The 15,238-nt window shown below is 43.9% G+C and overlaps 1 protein-coding gene across 1 annotated transcript in view; it reads right to left on the bottom strand.

Annotated features, from left to right (window-relative positions):
- Nucleotides 1–1,704: 1,704 nt before the first annotated feature.
- ADRA1B (adrenoceptor alpha 1B) overlaps nt 1,705–15,238 on the bottom strand; it is a 41,649-nt gene continuing 28,115 nt past the window's right edge. Inside the window, exon 2 of the mRNA XM_056517337.1 lies at nt 1,705–3,434. Coding sequence (XP_056373312.1) covers nt 2,953–3,434 — 482 coding nt within the window. The 3' untranslated portion in view covers nt 1,705–2,952. The remainder of the gene's footprint in view (nt 3,435–15,238) is intronic.

A 15,238-nucleotide genomic window follows, 5' to 3' on the forward strand; every position in this document is an offset into this window, starting at 1 on the left:
ACCCCAGGCCTCCGTCCAGGAGTTATTGAATGTGGTTTTTACTTTGCTCACCCAGTAAGTTGTTTGCATTTTTCTACATATTTCATCATTATATGGTTGGTGGGGGCCCAATTTCTGAGACCCTCTACCAATCCTAAGAGAGCTGGGGAACTGCATTGAAGTAAATGGGGCCGGATACAGCTCCCTGCACAACGCAATGTAAAGAAAAGAAAACATGAAAGGACTTTGAAGCTAAATAAGTGCTCTGACACCTTCTGTTTTGGATTGGTGGAAGTCCCAAAATTTGAGCCCCCACTAGTGATGAGCTGTAGAGATGAGCGAACTTACAGTAAATTCGATTCGTCACGAACTTCTCGGCTCGGCAGTTGATGAATTATCCTGCATAAATTAGTTCAGCTTTCAGGTGCTCCCGTGGGCTGAAAAAGGTGGATACCGTCCTAGGAGACTCTTTCCTAGGACTGTATCCACCTTTTCCAGCCCACCGGAGCACCGGAAAGCTGAACTCATTTATACAGGATAAGTTATCAACTGCTGAGCCGAGAAGTTCGTGAAGAATCGAATTTACTGTAAGTTCGCTCATCTCTAATGAGCGGCATTGGCCATATTCGAATTCGCGATATTTTGTGAATATATAGACAAATATTCGTCCTATATTCGCGAATTTGCATATTCGTTATATTTGCATATTCGCATATGTGAATATTCGTGTATTCGAGGAAGAAAACAGTGAGGGGGTTGGGCAACTTTACTATTGGTTGTTAGGGATGTTGTTGATAACCTCTGACAAGTGTGTTTGCATCATTCTAACTGGCCCACAAGTGAAAAGAAGGAATATTCGCATATGTGGAAAATATCAATATTCGCAATTTCGAATATAAAGCGAATATATTCGCGATATTCGCGATAAAAAATCGAAATGCGAATATTTGCGCCCAACACTAGCCCCCACCATTCACAAAGTGATGCCAAATCCTAGCTATATGCCACTTTATGAGACAGGAATACCCCTAACAGACGGCTCAGTCTTTTATATAGGGTTGTCAAGCAGCTAGTCCATAGCAACCAGTCTGTCTCAGATTAGTCAGGTCTTTAGCCTAAGCCAATTTCTAACTGACCTAAGGGCAGAGAATTTTGCAATGCTCAGCCATAATTTCTCAATATCTTTTTGCGGGATATATTTGATTTATATAAAAAAAAAAAAAAAGAGACCTTCTTTTTCATATTTTAAGTGGAGTGTACAGGATTACAAAAACAGTGCGCCCGCAGGTTGCCTATGGTACTGCAGTTTGTTCCCATTCGCGTCAATGAAGCTAAGCTGCAATTCAAGACACCACCCAGTGTGGTGCTGTTTTTGGTAGAAAGCAGCCATGTTTTTCTAAAACTGATCAACCTCTTAAAGGGCTACTCCGCTGCTCAGTGTTTGGAAAAAACTGTTTCGAACGCTGGAACCGATGCTGGGAGTTCGTGGAGTCATAGCCCCGCCCCCTCATGATGTCACGTCCCACCCCCTCAATGCAAGTCTATGGGAGGGGGCGTAACGGCCGTCACGCCCCCTCCCATGGACTTGCAATGAGGGGGCGGGGAGTGACGACATGAGGGGGCGGGGCTATAACGTCACGAGCTCCCAGCTCCAGCGTTTGGAACAGTTTGTTCCAAATGCTGAGCAGCGGAGTACCCATTTAACCCCTTAGCGCATATGGACGTTCATGACTGTCCATATGCGCGTCTCCATATATAATGCGCGCTCACGAGGTGAGCGCAGCGCGCATCATACCCAGTGGGTTCCGGTTGCTATAAGTAACCAGGACCCACGCTCATGCCGGACATCGCTGATCGGGCGGATGTCCAGCATTAACTCTTTAGACGCGGCGATCAAAGTTGATCGCTGTGTCTAAAAGTGAACGTAAAAGCATCCCGGCTGCTCATTCGGGCTGATCGGGACCATCGCGATAAAATCGCGATGTCCCGATCAACAAGGACGCAGCAGGAGGTCCCCTCACCTGTCTCCTGCGTGTTCGATCGTCGATTGATTGCTCCAAGCCTAAAATCCAGCCTTGAGCAATCAACCGCCGATAACACTGATTTTTTTCCAGAAGTACGACCAAATCAAACCTATATAAGTTGGGTATCATTTTAACAGTATGGGCCTACAGAATAAAGATAAGGTGTCATTTTTACCGAAAAATGTACTGCGTAGAAACGGATGCCCCCAAAAGTTACAAAATGGCATTTTTTCTTCCATTTTGTCTTTTTTTTTTCCGTTTCGCTGTAGATTTTTGGGTAAAATGACTGATGTCATTACAAAGTAGAATTGGTGCAAAAAATAAGCCATCGTATGGATTTTTAGGGCAAAATTGAAAGGGTTATGATTTTTAAAAGGTAAGGAAGAAAAAACGAAAGTGCAAAAACAGAAAAACTCTCCGTCCTTAGGGGGTTAAAGTAGCCCACAGTTACTTCATGGGGACAAAAATGGCGACCCTCTTATGTACATTAGCCTTATGAGAAATGAAGCATAGCCAAGCAGCAATATTTTAGTACCTTATTGTGATGTTGCCTGAATGTAAATGAACCCCCCTTAAAAATTTTAACACACGTTTTGTCAATCATATAGAAGATTATTATAATGTACATAGACCAGGGACAAAGCAGCTGCTCTTGTATACCTGCCATACGCAGAGTCCACCAGAAGGAACGCAATAGTAGGGCCACGCTGAGCCCACTACTGTCCGTAAGGTATACCGCACATAGAAAAACTTATTTGCTGTCATTTTTTGGGCATAACTCTCTTCTTGCACCCCTGCCCTGCTGTTTTACACCAATTTCCATTGTATTACTTTCCATTTTGTATCCTGTCGTAAGGCTGGTATCCACCAAACCTTGGATTATTGTACCGATCAGTCCATAGATACATTGCTTAACACTTCTTTTTTTGGTCTATAGTCCTTCTAGCTCTCAGGTAGCTTTGGAGCTTGTGCCATACACACTATAGTTGGTTGGACTTGGGTAGTTGAAGATATTATTCGTTCTGCCCTGTTCCTTGTGTTCTCCTATGTGTCTTTGATCTGAATCCACTGGAATGTAGGATGGTTTCCAGTCATGGCTGCTGCTCTCCTTTCGAGGTCCTCTGCTCATACAGTTTGGGCTGGGAGGAACAGACACTGTCCTTTGGCTTCCATTCATAAAGCTTCTTTCATCCATGGATTCTTTCCTCGAATGGGTGTAGGTGCTGCTGCTCCGAGCGCGAAGCTGTGTTCTTCGTATACCCGACTGTCTTCTTGTTCCCCATTGACATTTTAGGATACGTATGAAGGCTCTCTTAAACTCCTTACTAGAACAGGGGTAAATGATAGGATTTAAGCAGCTGTTGAAATATCCGAGCCAGAAGATCACTTTTTGCACTGTTTCTGGTGGCTCCAGCTCTTTGAAGATTGATGCTGGAAAAGAACAAAATAGCATTAGTTATTATTTAATGTTAGAGATAATTATTAGTCCAGCTCACCTCCTTATGGCCGATTGTGCACGGGCAGGCGCGGACCACGCCACGAACAATGCAAAACAGAAGAATGTCCAGCACAAGATCCGTGGAAGAATGCGTATTTTATTCAGTATAAACCGCGGTCATACAGGAAGACAGGTGTGACGCATTTCAGCCTCTCGCAGAGAGGCTGAAACGCGTCACACCTGTCTTCCTGTATGACCGCGGTTTTTACTGGATAAAGTACCCATTCTTCCACGGATCTTGTACTGGACATTCTTCTGTTTTTATTATTTAACGTTCTGCCTTATTTTTGCAGCTGTAAGTACTGACTCCTTAATGGTTAAATGGGTACTGTCAGAATACAAAAACTTTTTTATATGTTGTACATCCAGGCGTAACGGGGTATTCCGGGGGAAAACTTTCTTTTTTTAAATCAGCTGGTGCCAGAAAGTTAAACAGATTTGTAAATTACTTCTATTAAAAATTCCTAATCCTTCCAGTACTTATTAGTGGCTGTATATTACAGAGGAAATTCTTTTCTTTTGCGATTTCTTTTCTGTCACAACCTCAGTGCTCTCTGCTGACATCTCTGTCCATTTTAGGAACTGTTCAGAGCAGCATATGTTTGCTATGGGTATTTTCTCCTACTCTGGACAGTTCTTAAAATGGACAGAGGTGTCAGCAGAGAGCAGTGTGCTCATGATGTCAGCAGAGAGCACTGTGGTCGTGATGTCAGCAGAGAGTTCTGTGTTCCAAAAAGAAAAGAATGTCCTCTGTAGTGTTCAGCAGCTAATAAGTACTGGAAGGATTAAGATTTTTTAATAGAAGTAATTTACAAATTTGTTTAACTTTCTGGCACCAGTTGATTTTAAAAAAAAGTTTTCCACCGGAGAACCACTTTAACCTTTCTAATATACCTCATTAAAAATGCATCTTCTTATAATAGAAATCATGGCTTATAAAAAAATTCATCAATAAAAAAAGACCACTAGGGGTCCCCATACATCCAGAACATAGTCCTGTCCGACTGCAGCATGATCTTGGTCCCCGCTATAGCACAGGCTGGGACAAAGTCTAGGAAGTAAGGGTGGGACTAACACACCTCTGTGCTCACTCCTGTCCTATCAGACTGCAGCATGGAAACAGAGAGGAGGGGGTTACAGAGCAGCCTGCAGTGATTGGATGAAGTGACCCAGCACAGCACAGCAGACTTCGGGAGGAAGTGAATACATGGTGAGTGAGGGCGGGCTTAGTGCTTGTTTCCGACACGCCCCTTCCTGAGCAGTGGATGTCAGAATGAGTGAGCAGTAGGTATATCATAGGTGGGCCTTCTCTTCGGAAATCCTCTGTGTTCACACGTTCAGGTTTTTAATTCAATTATGGAATGCAAAGACATGATTGAAATTGAAGACAAGAAAAGCCTCAGTTTTTCCTTTATTTGTGTCTTTCTGGCTTTGTATCCAACAATTGCAATTAAAAACCTGAATGTGTGAACACACCCTTATAGGCCAGAACATAGGGTCGCTCTTTAGGATCATGCCCCCTGCGATGACAGCTGATCATCAGGGTTTATTAAAGTCAGACTAACTGCGATCAGGGGATTTTTGCACAGGATACTATAAAAGGTTTTGCCTTCGTAAGACAATCCTTTTAAGGGTTCGAGTCTCCAAGGTTTGATGTTCCAGGTAAAAGTGTTTTAACTGTTTAATGTTACTTTATGGGGGGAAAAGAAATTGCAAGCAAAACTTGTGATGATTGCAAAATCCCGACCATGAGGAATCTGTGGAGAAAAAAGGAACAAGACCGACGGATGGCGTCTCGTGTATTACCCGGGGGTAAAGTAGTGGTGAGTGGGGGGCAACTCCGCGGAGCTTATAGATGGCTGCTCACCTGGTGATAGTAGTAATGCGCATGTAACCCACAATCAAGTTGGGGTACTGTTAGTGTGAGCCGCTGCTGAGCCAAAGGGTTACAGGAGGAGACGGCGTCATCCTGGAGTAGGTAATAGAAGCAAGGCGGGAGAAAACCCTTGAAGTCGGCGCTGCTGACTCTTGTGCGAAGGATGAGGTAAAGCCAGAGATATTTTAAAAAAAAGTCCTCAGCAGGACATTTTATTGAAAAAAAATAAAAAACTGACATGATTACGCGTTTCGGGAGGATCCCTCCCTTCCTCAGATCAGGGTCCTGATCTGAGGAAGGGAGGGATCCTCCCGAAACGCGTAATCGTGTCCTTTTTTTATTTTCTTACATTAAAATGTCCTGCAGAGGACTTTTTAAAATATCCCAGCTCCTACTCAAAAAACAACAGATGTTGCAGTTACCACATATACATGTGGATTTACAAAGATTTTATGAACTATCGCTATAAACAGTCAACACGTTTCTGCCACAATATTGTGGCGTCCTCAGGGGGATATATATACGTTCAATAGAACTGATATAATAGCGGTAAACTGCTTGGTAATGATAGTATAAAAGATAATATCCAGAGAACGGTGTAACTTATTAAAGGGAAGACACCCGATACAAAGTGTACATTCCCCTATTATAAGTGCGGCATCTCTGCAGGAGGTGGATACATCCCTCTTGGAAACAATCCCCAAAGTGTTCCAGGGTACACTCCTGTAGCCTCACTTCCGGTTACGGTTCTCTCATGGATACTCTAACCTGCAGTGGCGGGGAGCCGTCTGTCTTTGACGGCTGCACAGCGTTCTACTAATATTTTTTTGCTCACAGGTTCGCTTTAGTCTAAGGACACCTACTGAGAGGTTTTTTTTACGTAAGTGCCTGTAGTTTAACCTAAAGATCATCTTTGTAATTATTTTTTATTAAAAATTCTCAACAGTTTAGCTTCTATGTATCCCTGTACATTGCAAACTGCAGAATCCTGTCAACAATCAAATCCATCAGAGGGCTCCAAACCCTTCAGAGCGATCAGCAAAGCTTCATTATGACCCAATAAAAAGGTGGTCAATTGATCTGATCATAATTGATCTTGGATAATTGCTCAGGAGAAGGCAGGATCCATTAGTGATCCATCTCTGATAGCCTGGGGGGAGTAGGGTATGGGGAGTGTAGCTGTGCAGTTACTAAAGGGTGCTTGTTAACCCTTGCTATTTGTGACGCCAGGGTGAGGGCTCCTCTGTAATGCTTGTCCTACTGCCACCCTTCCCAAGAGCGACAGGGAGGTATAGAATAACCGGAGAGTTTTGCAGAAACTTGTCGGAACTTTACTGAAGATTTTATGCAAGCTTCATAACCGGAACTGTCTCTGTACATGCAAAGTCTCTTAGAGATTGACAGCGTTTTAGAGTCCGTAGACTGATATGCGCTGTTAAACTGGATTTAGGGGTTATAGTTGCGGTCCAGTAGTCACGCTAGCTTTAGCGGGGATTAGTTTAGAACTCACGGTTTAGTTTTGTGCTAAGGCCGGCAGACTTCTGGCCTAGCATGTCATTGAAAGTTGCGCAGATCTGTCCTGCTAGTCCGGCATCCAAGAGAGCAGCAACCCAAGAGAGCGATCATTGGCTACAGCTCCCTTATATGGGCAGGGGCTGGACTTGAGCTGATTGTTCCAATACTTCTGTCAATCATCTTTACACAGAGTTATGGGTAACATGTGACCCAAGGACCTCCAAAGGTCCTCCAACATACCATAGAGGAATTAACACAGTCACATGACCAAAGGTCCTGCGACGCTAACAAGGTAAGTACTCTAATATACCTTATATTAGATATTTACATTATTAAATATACACTTATAAACATTATAGAATTAGAATAGAAGGAGGCGACTAGGGGCTTTCCCACTTGGGGGACCTTACCTGAACGTAGGAACTCTGACTTTGGGGACCACGATACAAGGTACCGTATACAATACGGTACCGGGACGCCACACATCAGTAGGGCTGTCTTATGGATTTGACTCTAATTCTGCAGCTTGGTATGTACTAGGATGGCCATAAGGTTCTGGGGCCAAATGGGTTACATTTTCTAATAAAATCCAATGACAAAATAGTTTTTTATTTTAGATAAAAAATAAAGGCATTTTAGTGGGAAAATATATATAAATAGATAAAATGCCCCATTTGGTGCTGAAATGTCTGTGTGCCTGATACACAGCAGGATCTAAAGAGTTTGCAGGTCTGAGATAGAGACACAGCAGGATGCACAGAGTTTTTGTTCTGAAATGTTTGTTGGCTGCAGAAAGATACATAAAATGTATCTAGAAAAGTAAAAATAACCCTGAGGCACAACAGGTAGCAAATATGTTTACTCAAAATACACAAGGTGCTTATTCCAGAAATGAAAAAGTTCTTGGAGATAGTCAACATAGCCTGAGATGTTCCTGATTTAAAGATAGTTACAGTGTATTGATCATATAATGAAAAGGAATGTGTTTCCCTAAAATAATTTTAAAGGGGTTATCCAGGAAAAAACTTTATATATATATATATGTATATATATATATATATATATATATATATATATATATATAATCAACTGGCTCCAGAAAGATAAACAGATTTGTAAATTACTTCTATTAAAAAATCGTAATCCTTTCAGTACTTATGAGCTGCTGAAGTTGAGTTGTTCTTTTCTGTCTAAGTGCTCTCTGATTACACCTGTCTCGGGAACTGTCCAGAGAAGCAAATCCCCATAGCAAGCCTCTTCTACTCTGTGCAGTTCCTGAGACGAGCAGAGATGTCAGCAGAGAGCACTGTTGCCAGACAGAAAAGAACAACTCAACTTCAGCAGCTGATAATTATTGGAAGGATTAAAATTTTTATAATAGAAATAATTTACAAATCTGTTTAACTTTCTGGAGCCAGTTGATATATATAAAAAAAAAAAGTTTTTTCCTGGAATACACCTTTTTTTTTTTCTTACAGATATCATAGACACTCACCATCACTAGTCCTACAGCACCATTTGTTTCATTCCAGCATAGCTGCATCTATGTGTTTGATTACTTTTACTTGGTCATGTGATCAACAGTCTGAGGCCCCTTTCACACTACATAATTACTCCGTTTTCGAAGTTCCGTCAGAAAATCGGCAGTAAAATGGCAGTTACAAAATCCTATACGGCTGTTAGAAAATCCCATTATAGTCTATGGGATTTTTCTAATAGCCGTTTTATCCCGTTATAGCCCGTTATTAATAATGGCTGTTATTTCATGAACTATTTCTCCCGTTACTATATTCCTTCACAAAATAACAGCCATTATTAATAACGGGCTATAATGGGTTAAAACGGCTATTAGAAAAATCCCATAGACTATAATGGGATTTTCTAACGGCTGCATAGGATTTTGTAACTGCCGTTTTACTGCCGATTTTCTGACGGAACTTCGAAAATCGAGTAATTATGTTACACCTGTCTCGGGAAATGCCCAGTTTAGAAGCAAATCCCCATAGCAAACCTCTTCTAAACTAGGCGTTTCCCGAGACAGGTGTCATCAGAGAGCACTTAGACAGAAAAGAACAACCTTAACTTCAGAAGCTCATAAGTACTGAAAGGATTAAGATTTTTTAATAGAAGTAATTTACAAATCTGTTTAACTTTCTGGAGCCAGTTGATATATATAAAAAAGTTTTTTTCCTGGAATACCACTTTAATCCTTCCAGTACTTATTAGCTGCTGAATGCTACAGAGGAAATTCCTTTCTTTTTGGAACACTGATGACATCACGACCACAGTGCTCTCTGCTGGCATCTCTGTCCATTTTAGTAACCGTGCATAGCAGATGTATGCTAAGGGCAGCATGGTGGCTCAGTCGTTAGCACTGCTGCCTTGCAGCGCTGGGGCCTTGGGTTCAAATCCCACTAAGGACAACAATAAATAAAGAGTTATTGTTATTATTATTATTATAATGATGTCAGCAAAGAGCACTGTGCTCGTGATGTCATCAGAGAGAATTCCAAAAAGAAAATAATTTCCTCTGTAGTATTCAGCAGCTAATAAGTACAGGAAGGATTAAGATTTTTTAATAGAAGTAATTTACAAATCTGTTTAACTTTCTGGCACCAGTTGATTTAAAAGAAAAAAGGTTTTCACCGGAGTACCCCTTTAAGATGCATTTCCATGTAAATATGTTTTACTATATGTTTATGTTTTCAGCATGCACTGAGCCCAATGTAAGTGTAAGGGGTTAACTGTGTTTACCCAAAATCCTTATCTTTACTGTGAAAAGCTGGTAAGATGTCACATGTCCACCCTTCAGTCAAATAGAGGCTAAGGGCTTTCCTGTATCCTCCCGAATCCCCAGGGAATAGGGGAGGGACCAAAAGCCCTTGTTAGCTAGTCGTGGCCTAGCCAAGGGTGAGAACGTTTCAGTACAAGAAAACATTTATTTTACCTGTCAAGCGTGTTCGGCTACTGGGGTAATACCATCACACCTGTGTTTTAGGGACAAGAGCAAAGCTGACAGGCCCTCTAGCAAAGGAAGGACTAGGTTTAGGTATCCTCTGGACCGGCTTATCTAAAGGACAGACTAATGCCTGGAGACCCCTTCTAGATGTCTTCAAATATTGTGATGTCTTAGAGCAACCGAAACGTAAGTAAGGGAAGGGATCTTTGTAAATTTACCATGGTACACTTCCCTGTGAAGATCCCTGAAATAAGCCTGTTTTTGTATTGGACTACAGCTAGGACAAAGTGCCTAAAGTCAAGTCTTAAGTATAGTCACAAGCAAAATCTCAAATCATAGTCTAAAGTCTTAAAGGGGTACTCCACCCCTAGACATCTTATCCCCTATCCAAGGATAGGGAATAAGATGTCTGATTGCAGGGGTCCCGCTGCTAGGGACCCCCGCGATCTCTCCTGCAGCACTTACATTAAGGGGGTGGGGCGTGATGTCACGAGAGGGCGGAGCCATGACGTCACAAACCACCGGTACCTGTATCGTGAGTCATCAGCAACTGAGCCAAACTAGCTCCGGAGAGCTGCTGACTCGGGGTGCTGCAGGAGAGATCGCGGGGGGTCCCCAGCAGCGGGATCCCTGCGATCAGACATCTTATCCCCTATCATGGGATAGGGGATAAGACGTCTAGGGGTAGAGTACCCCTTTAAGTGTCAAGTCTCATCCTGTAAGTGAAGTGTAGAACAAGCCAGAACCGCTGCAAGCCTCTTAGTCCTGCACGTACTACTAGGGATAGAGAACCAGTTCACCTCAAGAGGACTACAAGTCTCAATATTCCAAGTATTGTGTCTTAAGTCTGCATGATCTCAAGTGTGTTCTACTGTATCGGATCTGCATCACCAAGTAAAGAACATGTTGTTATTTATAAATCCTGGTTTTCAAAGTGTTAATTTCCCGGGGGCCTTGACGTGGATAGAAACTTCCTTGAAGTAGTGGTTAGTGGGAACATTCATCTAATCATAGGGTTGCATCACTTCCGCCACGTGACAACTGCAACCCTTATCATCCACCATTCACTGTATCGCAACCCTATTTATTCGTCGCGAACCTGACAACTAGAGATGAGCGAACTTACAGTAAATTCGATTCGTCACAAACTTCTCGGCTCGGCAGTTGACGACTTATCCTGCATAAATTAGTTCAGCTTTCAGGTGCTCCGGTGGGCTGGAAAAGGTGGATACAGTCCTAGGAGACTCTTTCCTAGGACTGTATCCACCTTTTCCAGCCCACTGTAGCACCTGAAAGCTGAACTAATTTATGCAGGAAAAGTCATCAACTGCCGAGCCGAGAAGTTTGTGATGAATCGAATTTACTGTAAATTCGCTCATCTCTACTGACAACCTGCCAGCTAAATATCCATACTAACTATCTCTGGTTGCTGCAGTCTAGCAGGTGAATAGATGGACCTCATTAGGGATTAAACAACCGCCTCGCTTCGAAAAACCAAAGGATTTATGGGAAATATAGATAGAATGACAAATCCAGTTTTGTCCTGAATCAAAAACAAGATGCCCGAAATCTCATGCCTACCACATAAGCTAAAAAAGGTATACAAGGCATACACAAGAACCTCTACACTATTCTGTAATAATAGCCTATGCTGCACTATATAAGCAAAAGCAAAAAAAATTTAAAACATTTTCCCGGTGTCATTCTTTATGTTTTTTGTGACATAGAAGGATCCTACATGATAAGTTTTCTCAAGCAGTTGTTGTACTTTATGCCTTGCCCCTCTAGGTGGCGATGTTGCGATTCCCCGTGCTCATGACGGGCATAGTGAATGCATCCATCCGATTTCAGGCGCCTAATTGCGGTTAGGAAAAAAACCAGGAAGATTTATAAAATACAGTCACTCCCTGATTCATGTAAAACACGATTTTTCGACATTCAGAGAACATGAGATAATGCCAGACTCGTGTTTTGTTTAATAATTGCCATATTTGGATATGTGCTTTTAATTTTCCAAAACAGACAAGCCGATCATTACGGGTAGATTCATATGTGGCAGATTTGTTACAAAAATTTCTGGGACCAAAATATCAGTTCTATACACCTGAATGGGGTTGTTTCGGGGGCAAGAACATAGATTTCAGTAAGAATCGGCCGCTTTAAGGCTGGGGTTCACACATAATATTTTGGTTAGTATTTTTTGCCAAAACCAAAATTGGGTCTAAAACGTAGAAAAAGGTGCAAATCTTTCCATTATAGTTTTTTTTTTTTATATGTTCCACCCCTAGTTTTGTCTCACAGTGGTGAACCCAGCCTGAAACAGACAGCCTGGTGTCTGCGGGGTAGATAGTCCATATTTTTTTTGTAGCCATCAATATGCTTTCTAAAGTCCACTGACTGTAGCACAGAGTAAACAAAAAATTAGGTATCTTTTTCTACTGTCTCCAATCAACTGGTGCCAGAAAGTTAAAAAGATTTGTAAATTACTTCTATTAAAAAGTCTTAATCCTTCCAGTACTTATCAGCTGCTGTATGATCCACAGGAAGTTTTTTTTTCCTTTCTGTCTGACCACAGTGCTCTCTGCTGACACCTCTGTCGATTTTAGGAACTGGACAAAGGTGTCAGCAGAGAGCACTGTGGTCAGCCAGAAAGGAAACTCAAAAAAGAAACAAACTTCCTGCGGATCATAACAGCAGTTGATAGGTACTGGAAGGATTAAGATTTTTTAATAGAAGTAATTTACAAATCTGTTTAACTAAGTTTTCCAGTGGAGTACCCCTTTAAAGGGGTGCTCCGCTGCCCCAGCATTCGGAACATTTTGTTCCGAACACTTGGAGCGGGCGGCAGGGGTCGTGACGTCATGGCCACACGCCTCGCGATGTCACACCATGCCCCCTCAATGCAAGTCTATGGGAGGGGGCGTGACGGCCATCATGCCCCCTCCTATAGACTTGCATTGAGGGGGCATGGTGTGACATTGCGAGGGGCGTGACCATGACGTCACAACCTCTGCCGCCCGCTCCAAGTTGTCACGGATCGGCAGGCTGGAGGTGGATCCTCTGTGTCAGAGAGGGTTTGGCGTGGACCGTGTTGGTGGACCGGTTCTAAGTAGCTACTGGTTTTCACCAGAGCCCGCCGCAAAGCGGGATGGTCTTGCAGCGGCGGTAGCAACCAGGTCGTATCCACCGGCAACGGCTCAACCTCTCTGACTGCTGAGATAGGCATGGTACAAGGGATAAGGCAAGAGCAAGGTCGGACGTAGCAGAAGGTCAGGGCAGGCAGCAAGGATCGTAGTCAGGGGCAACGGCAGGAGGTCTGGAACACAGGCGAGGAACACACAAGGAAACGCTTTCACTAGGCACAAGGGCAACAAGATCCGGCAAGGGAGTGCAGGGGAAGTGAGGTATAAGTAGGGAGTGCACAGGTGGAAACTAAACAAGCTAATTGGGAAGATTGGGCCAGGCACCATCATTGGTGCACTGGCCCTTTAAATCTCAGAGACCCGGCGCGCGCGCGCCCTAGGGAGCGGGGCCGCGCGCGCCGGGACAGGACCGACGGAGAGTGAGTCAGGTACGGGAGCCGGGGTGTGCATCGCGAGCGGGCGCCACCCGCATCGCGAATCGCATCCCGGCTGGAGGCGGTATCGCAGCGCACCCGGTCAGTGGATCTGACCGGGGCGCTGCAGTAGCGAGGATGTGGCGAGCGCTCCGGGGAGGAGCGGGGACCCGGAGCGCTCGGCGTAACACAAGTGTTCTAAATGAACGCTGGGTGCTGCACAGAGATCGCGGGGTTCCAGCAGCAGGACCCCCACGATCAGACATCTTATCCCCAATCCTTTGGATAGAGGATAAGATGTCTAAGGGCGGAGTACCCCTTTAAGTGAAATCTCCTCCCATATTGTGTATTCATCTTTTGGAAAAGATTTTTAAAGGGGTATTCTGGGATCTAAGCTTTTATACCCTATCCAGATATCTCCTATCCAGGGATAAAATGTCTGATTGCGGGGGCCTGCCGCTGGGACCCCCCCCCCACGATCTCCCTGCAGCACCCACATTGTATGCGGGGCATGCGTCTCCAGTGTCGGAAACCTCCGGGTTTCCGAGACTGGAGACGTGATGTAACGTGACGCCCTCTCCGTGACATCACACCACGCCCCCTCCCTTCATGTCTATCGGAGGGGGCGTAACGGCCTGGCGTGACATCACGGAGGGGGCGTGACGCTACGTCACGTCTCTAGTCTCGGAAACCCGGAAGTTTCCAACACTGGAGACGCAGCCCCGCATACAATGCGGGTGCTGCAGAGAGATCGCGGGAGATCCCAGCAGCTTAGATCCCGGAATACCCCTTTAAATTGGTCGAGCATTGACTAGCAGGGACTTTATCTCCAATAGTTGGCACCAATAGCATTGCATGGCCAATAAGGTTGGGGCTCTCCTCAAGGAGAAACATTGCCCCCTCAGTCCAGTGATAAGGAATATGGAAAAAAAACAAAAAAAGTTTAGTGCCAGACTTGACAAAATATAAAGTCTGAAAGTTAGAGAAGCACTCTGGGAATGTTTTCTTATGCATTGCAGCACAGGCTATTATTGGAGGATAATGTAAAGGTTCTTTTGTATGCCTTGTGTTTATCTGTTTTAGCTGCTGTGGCAGGCATGAATGAGCATTGCTCCATACTTGTAATTCCATCACTAAAATGATTTCTTAATGCTGCCAACATTTCCCATGAATCCTTTGACTTTGTAGATAAGTTGGGTGTAGCCACTGGCATACTTTGCGTCCTGGCACTTACTGGCACCAAGTCGTATTCTGTGTACCATATCTCTACTGTGGACTCCAGGCTTCCTCCTTTGGACTCTCTTTTGCTGTTTCCGCCATTGCTGCAATGCCTTCTCTGCCCTCTAGGGACCATGCGTGAGCACTGGCTGGAGTTTTTAGGGCCAGTGTGCGCACTCTAATGGATCCTCCTCCAATCCCTGCCAGGTACTGCCTATATTACCCTGCTCCACCTGATGCCTGTAGATTTCTACAGTAAATGTGTTTGTTCTGTGTTCTATTGCCTGATATCTTGACTTTGCCTCTGATTGGTTGTCCAGTGTTTGAGGTTGATTATCGACCATGCCTCTGCTTTCTTCAAGCCTGCATCACCTGGCTGCATCTGAGCTTCTCAGTTGTTCCACTAACTCTGTTCTGTTATAACACTAAGTCTACTGCTTCCCAGCCCAGCCAGCTCCGCCGCATCTGTACCAACTCTGTTCTGCTACACAACCAACTTCTCTCTGCTTCTTCACCAGTTCTGCTCTGCCATTTTACCAACTCTGCTACACTGTAGCTCTGCCACTCAGCATTGATCTGGACTTTTATCTATGATGTCACCTGCCCGCACCTA

This window comes from Hyla sarda, chromosome 4 (assembly GCF_029499605.1).
Source record: "Hyla sarda isolate aHylSar1 chromosome 4, aHylSar1.hap1, whole genome shotgun sequence".
In the NCBI taxonomy this organism is placed as follows: Eukaryota; Metazoa; Chordata; class Amphibia; order Anura; family Hylidae; genus Hyla; species Hyla sarda.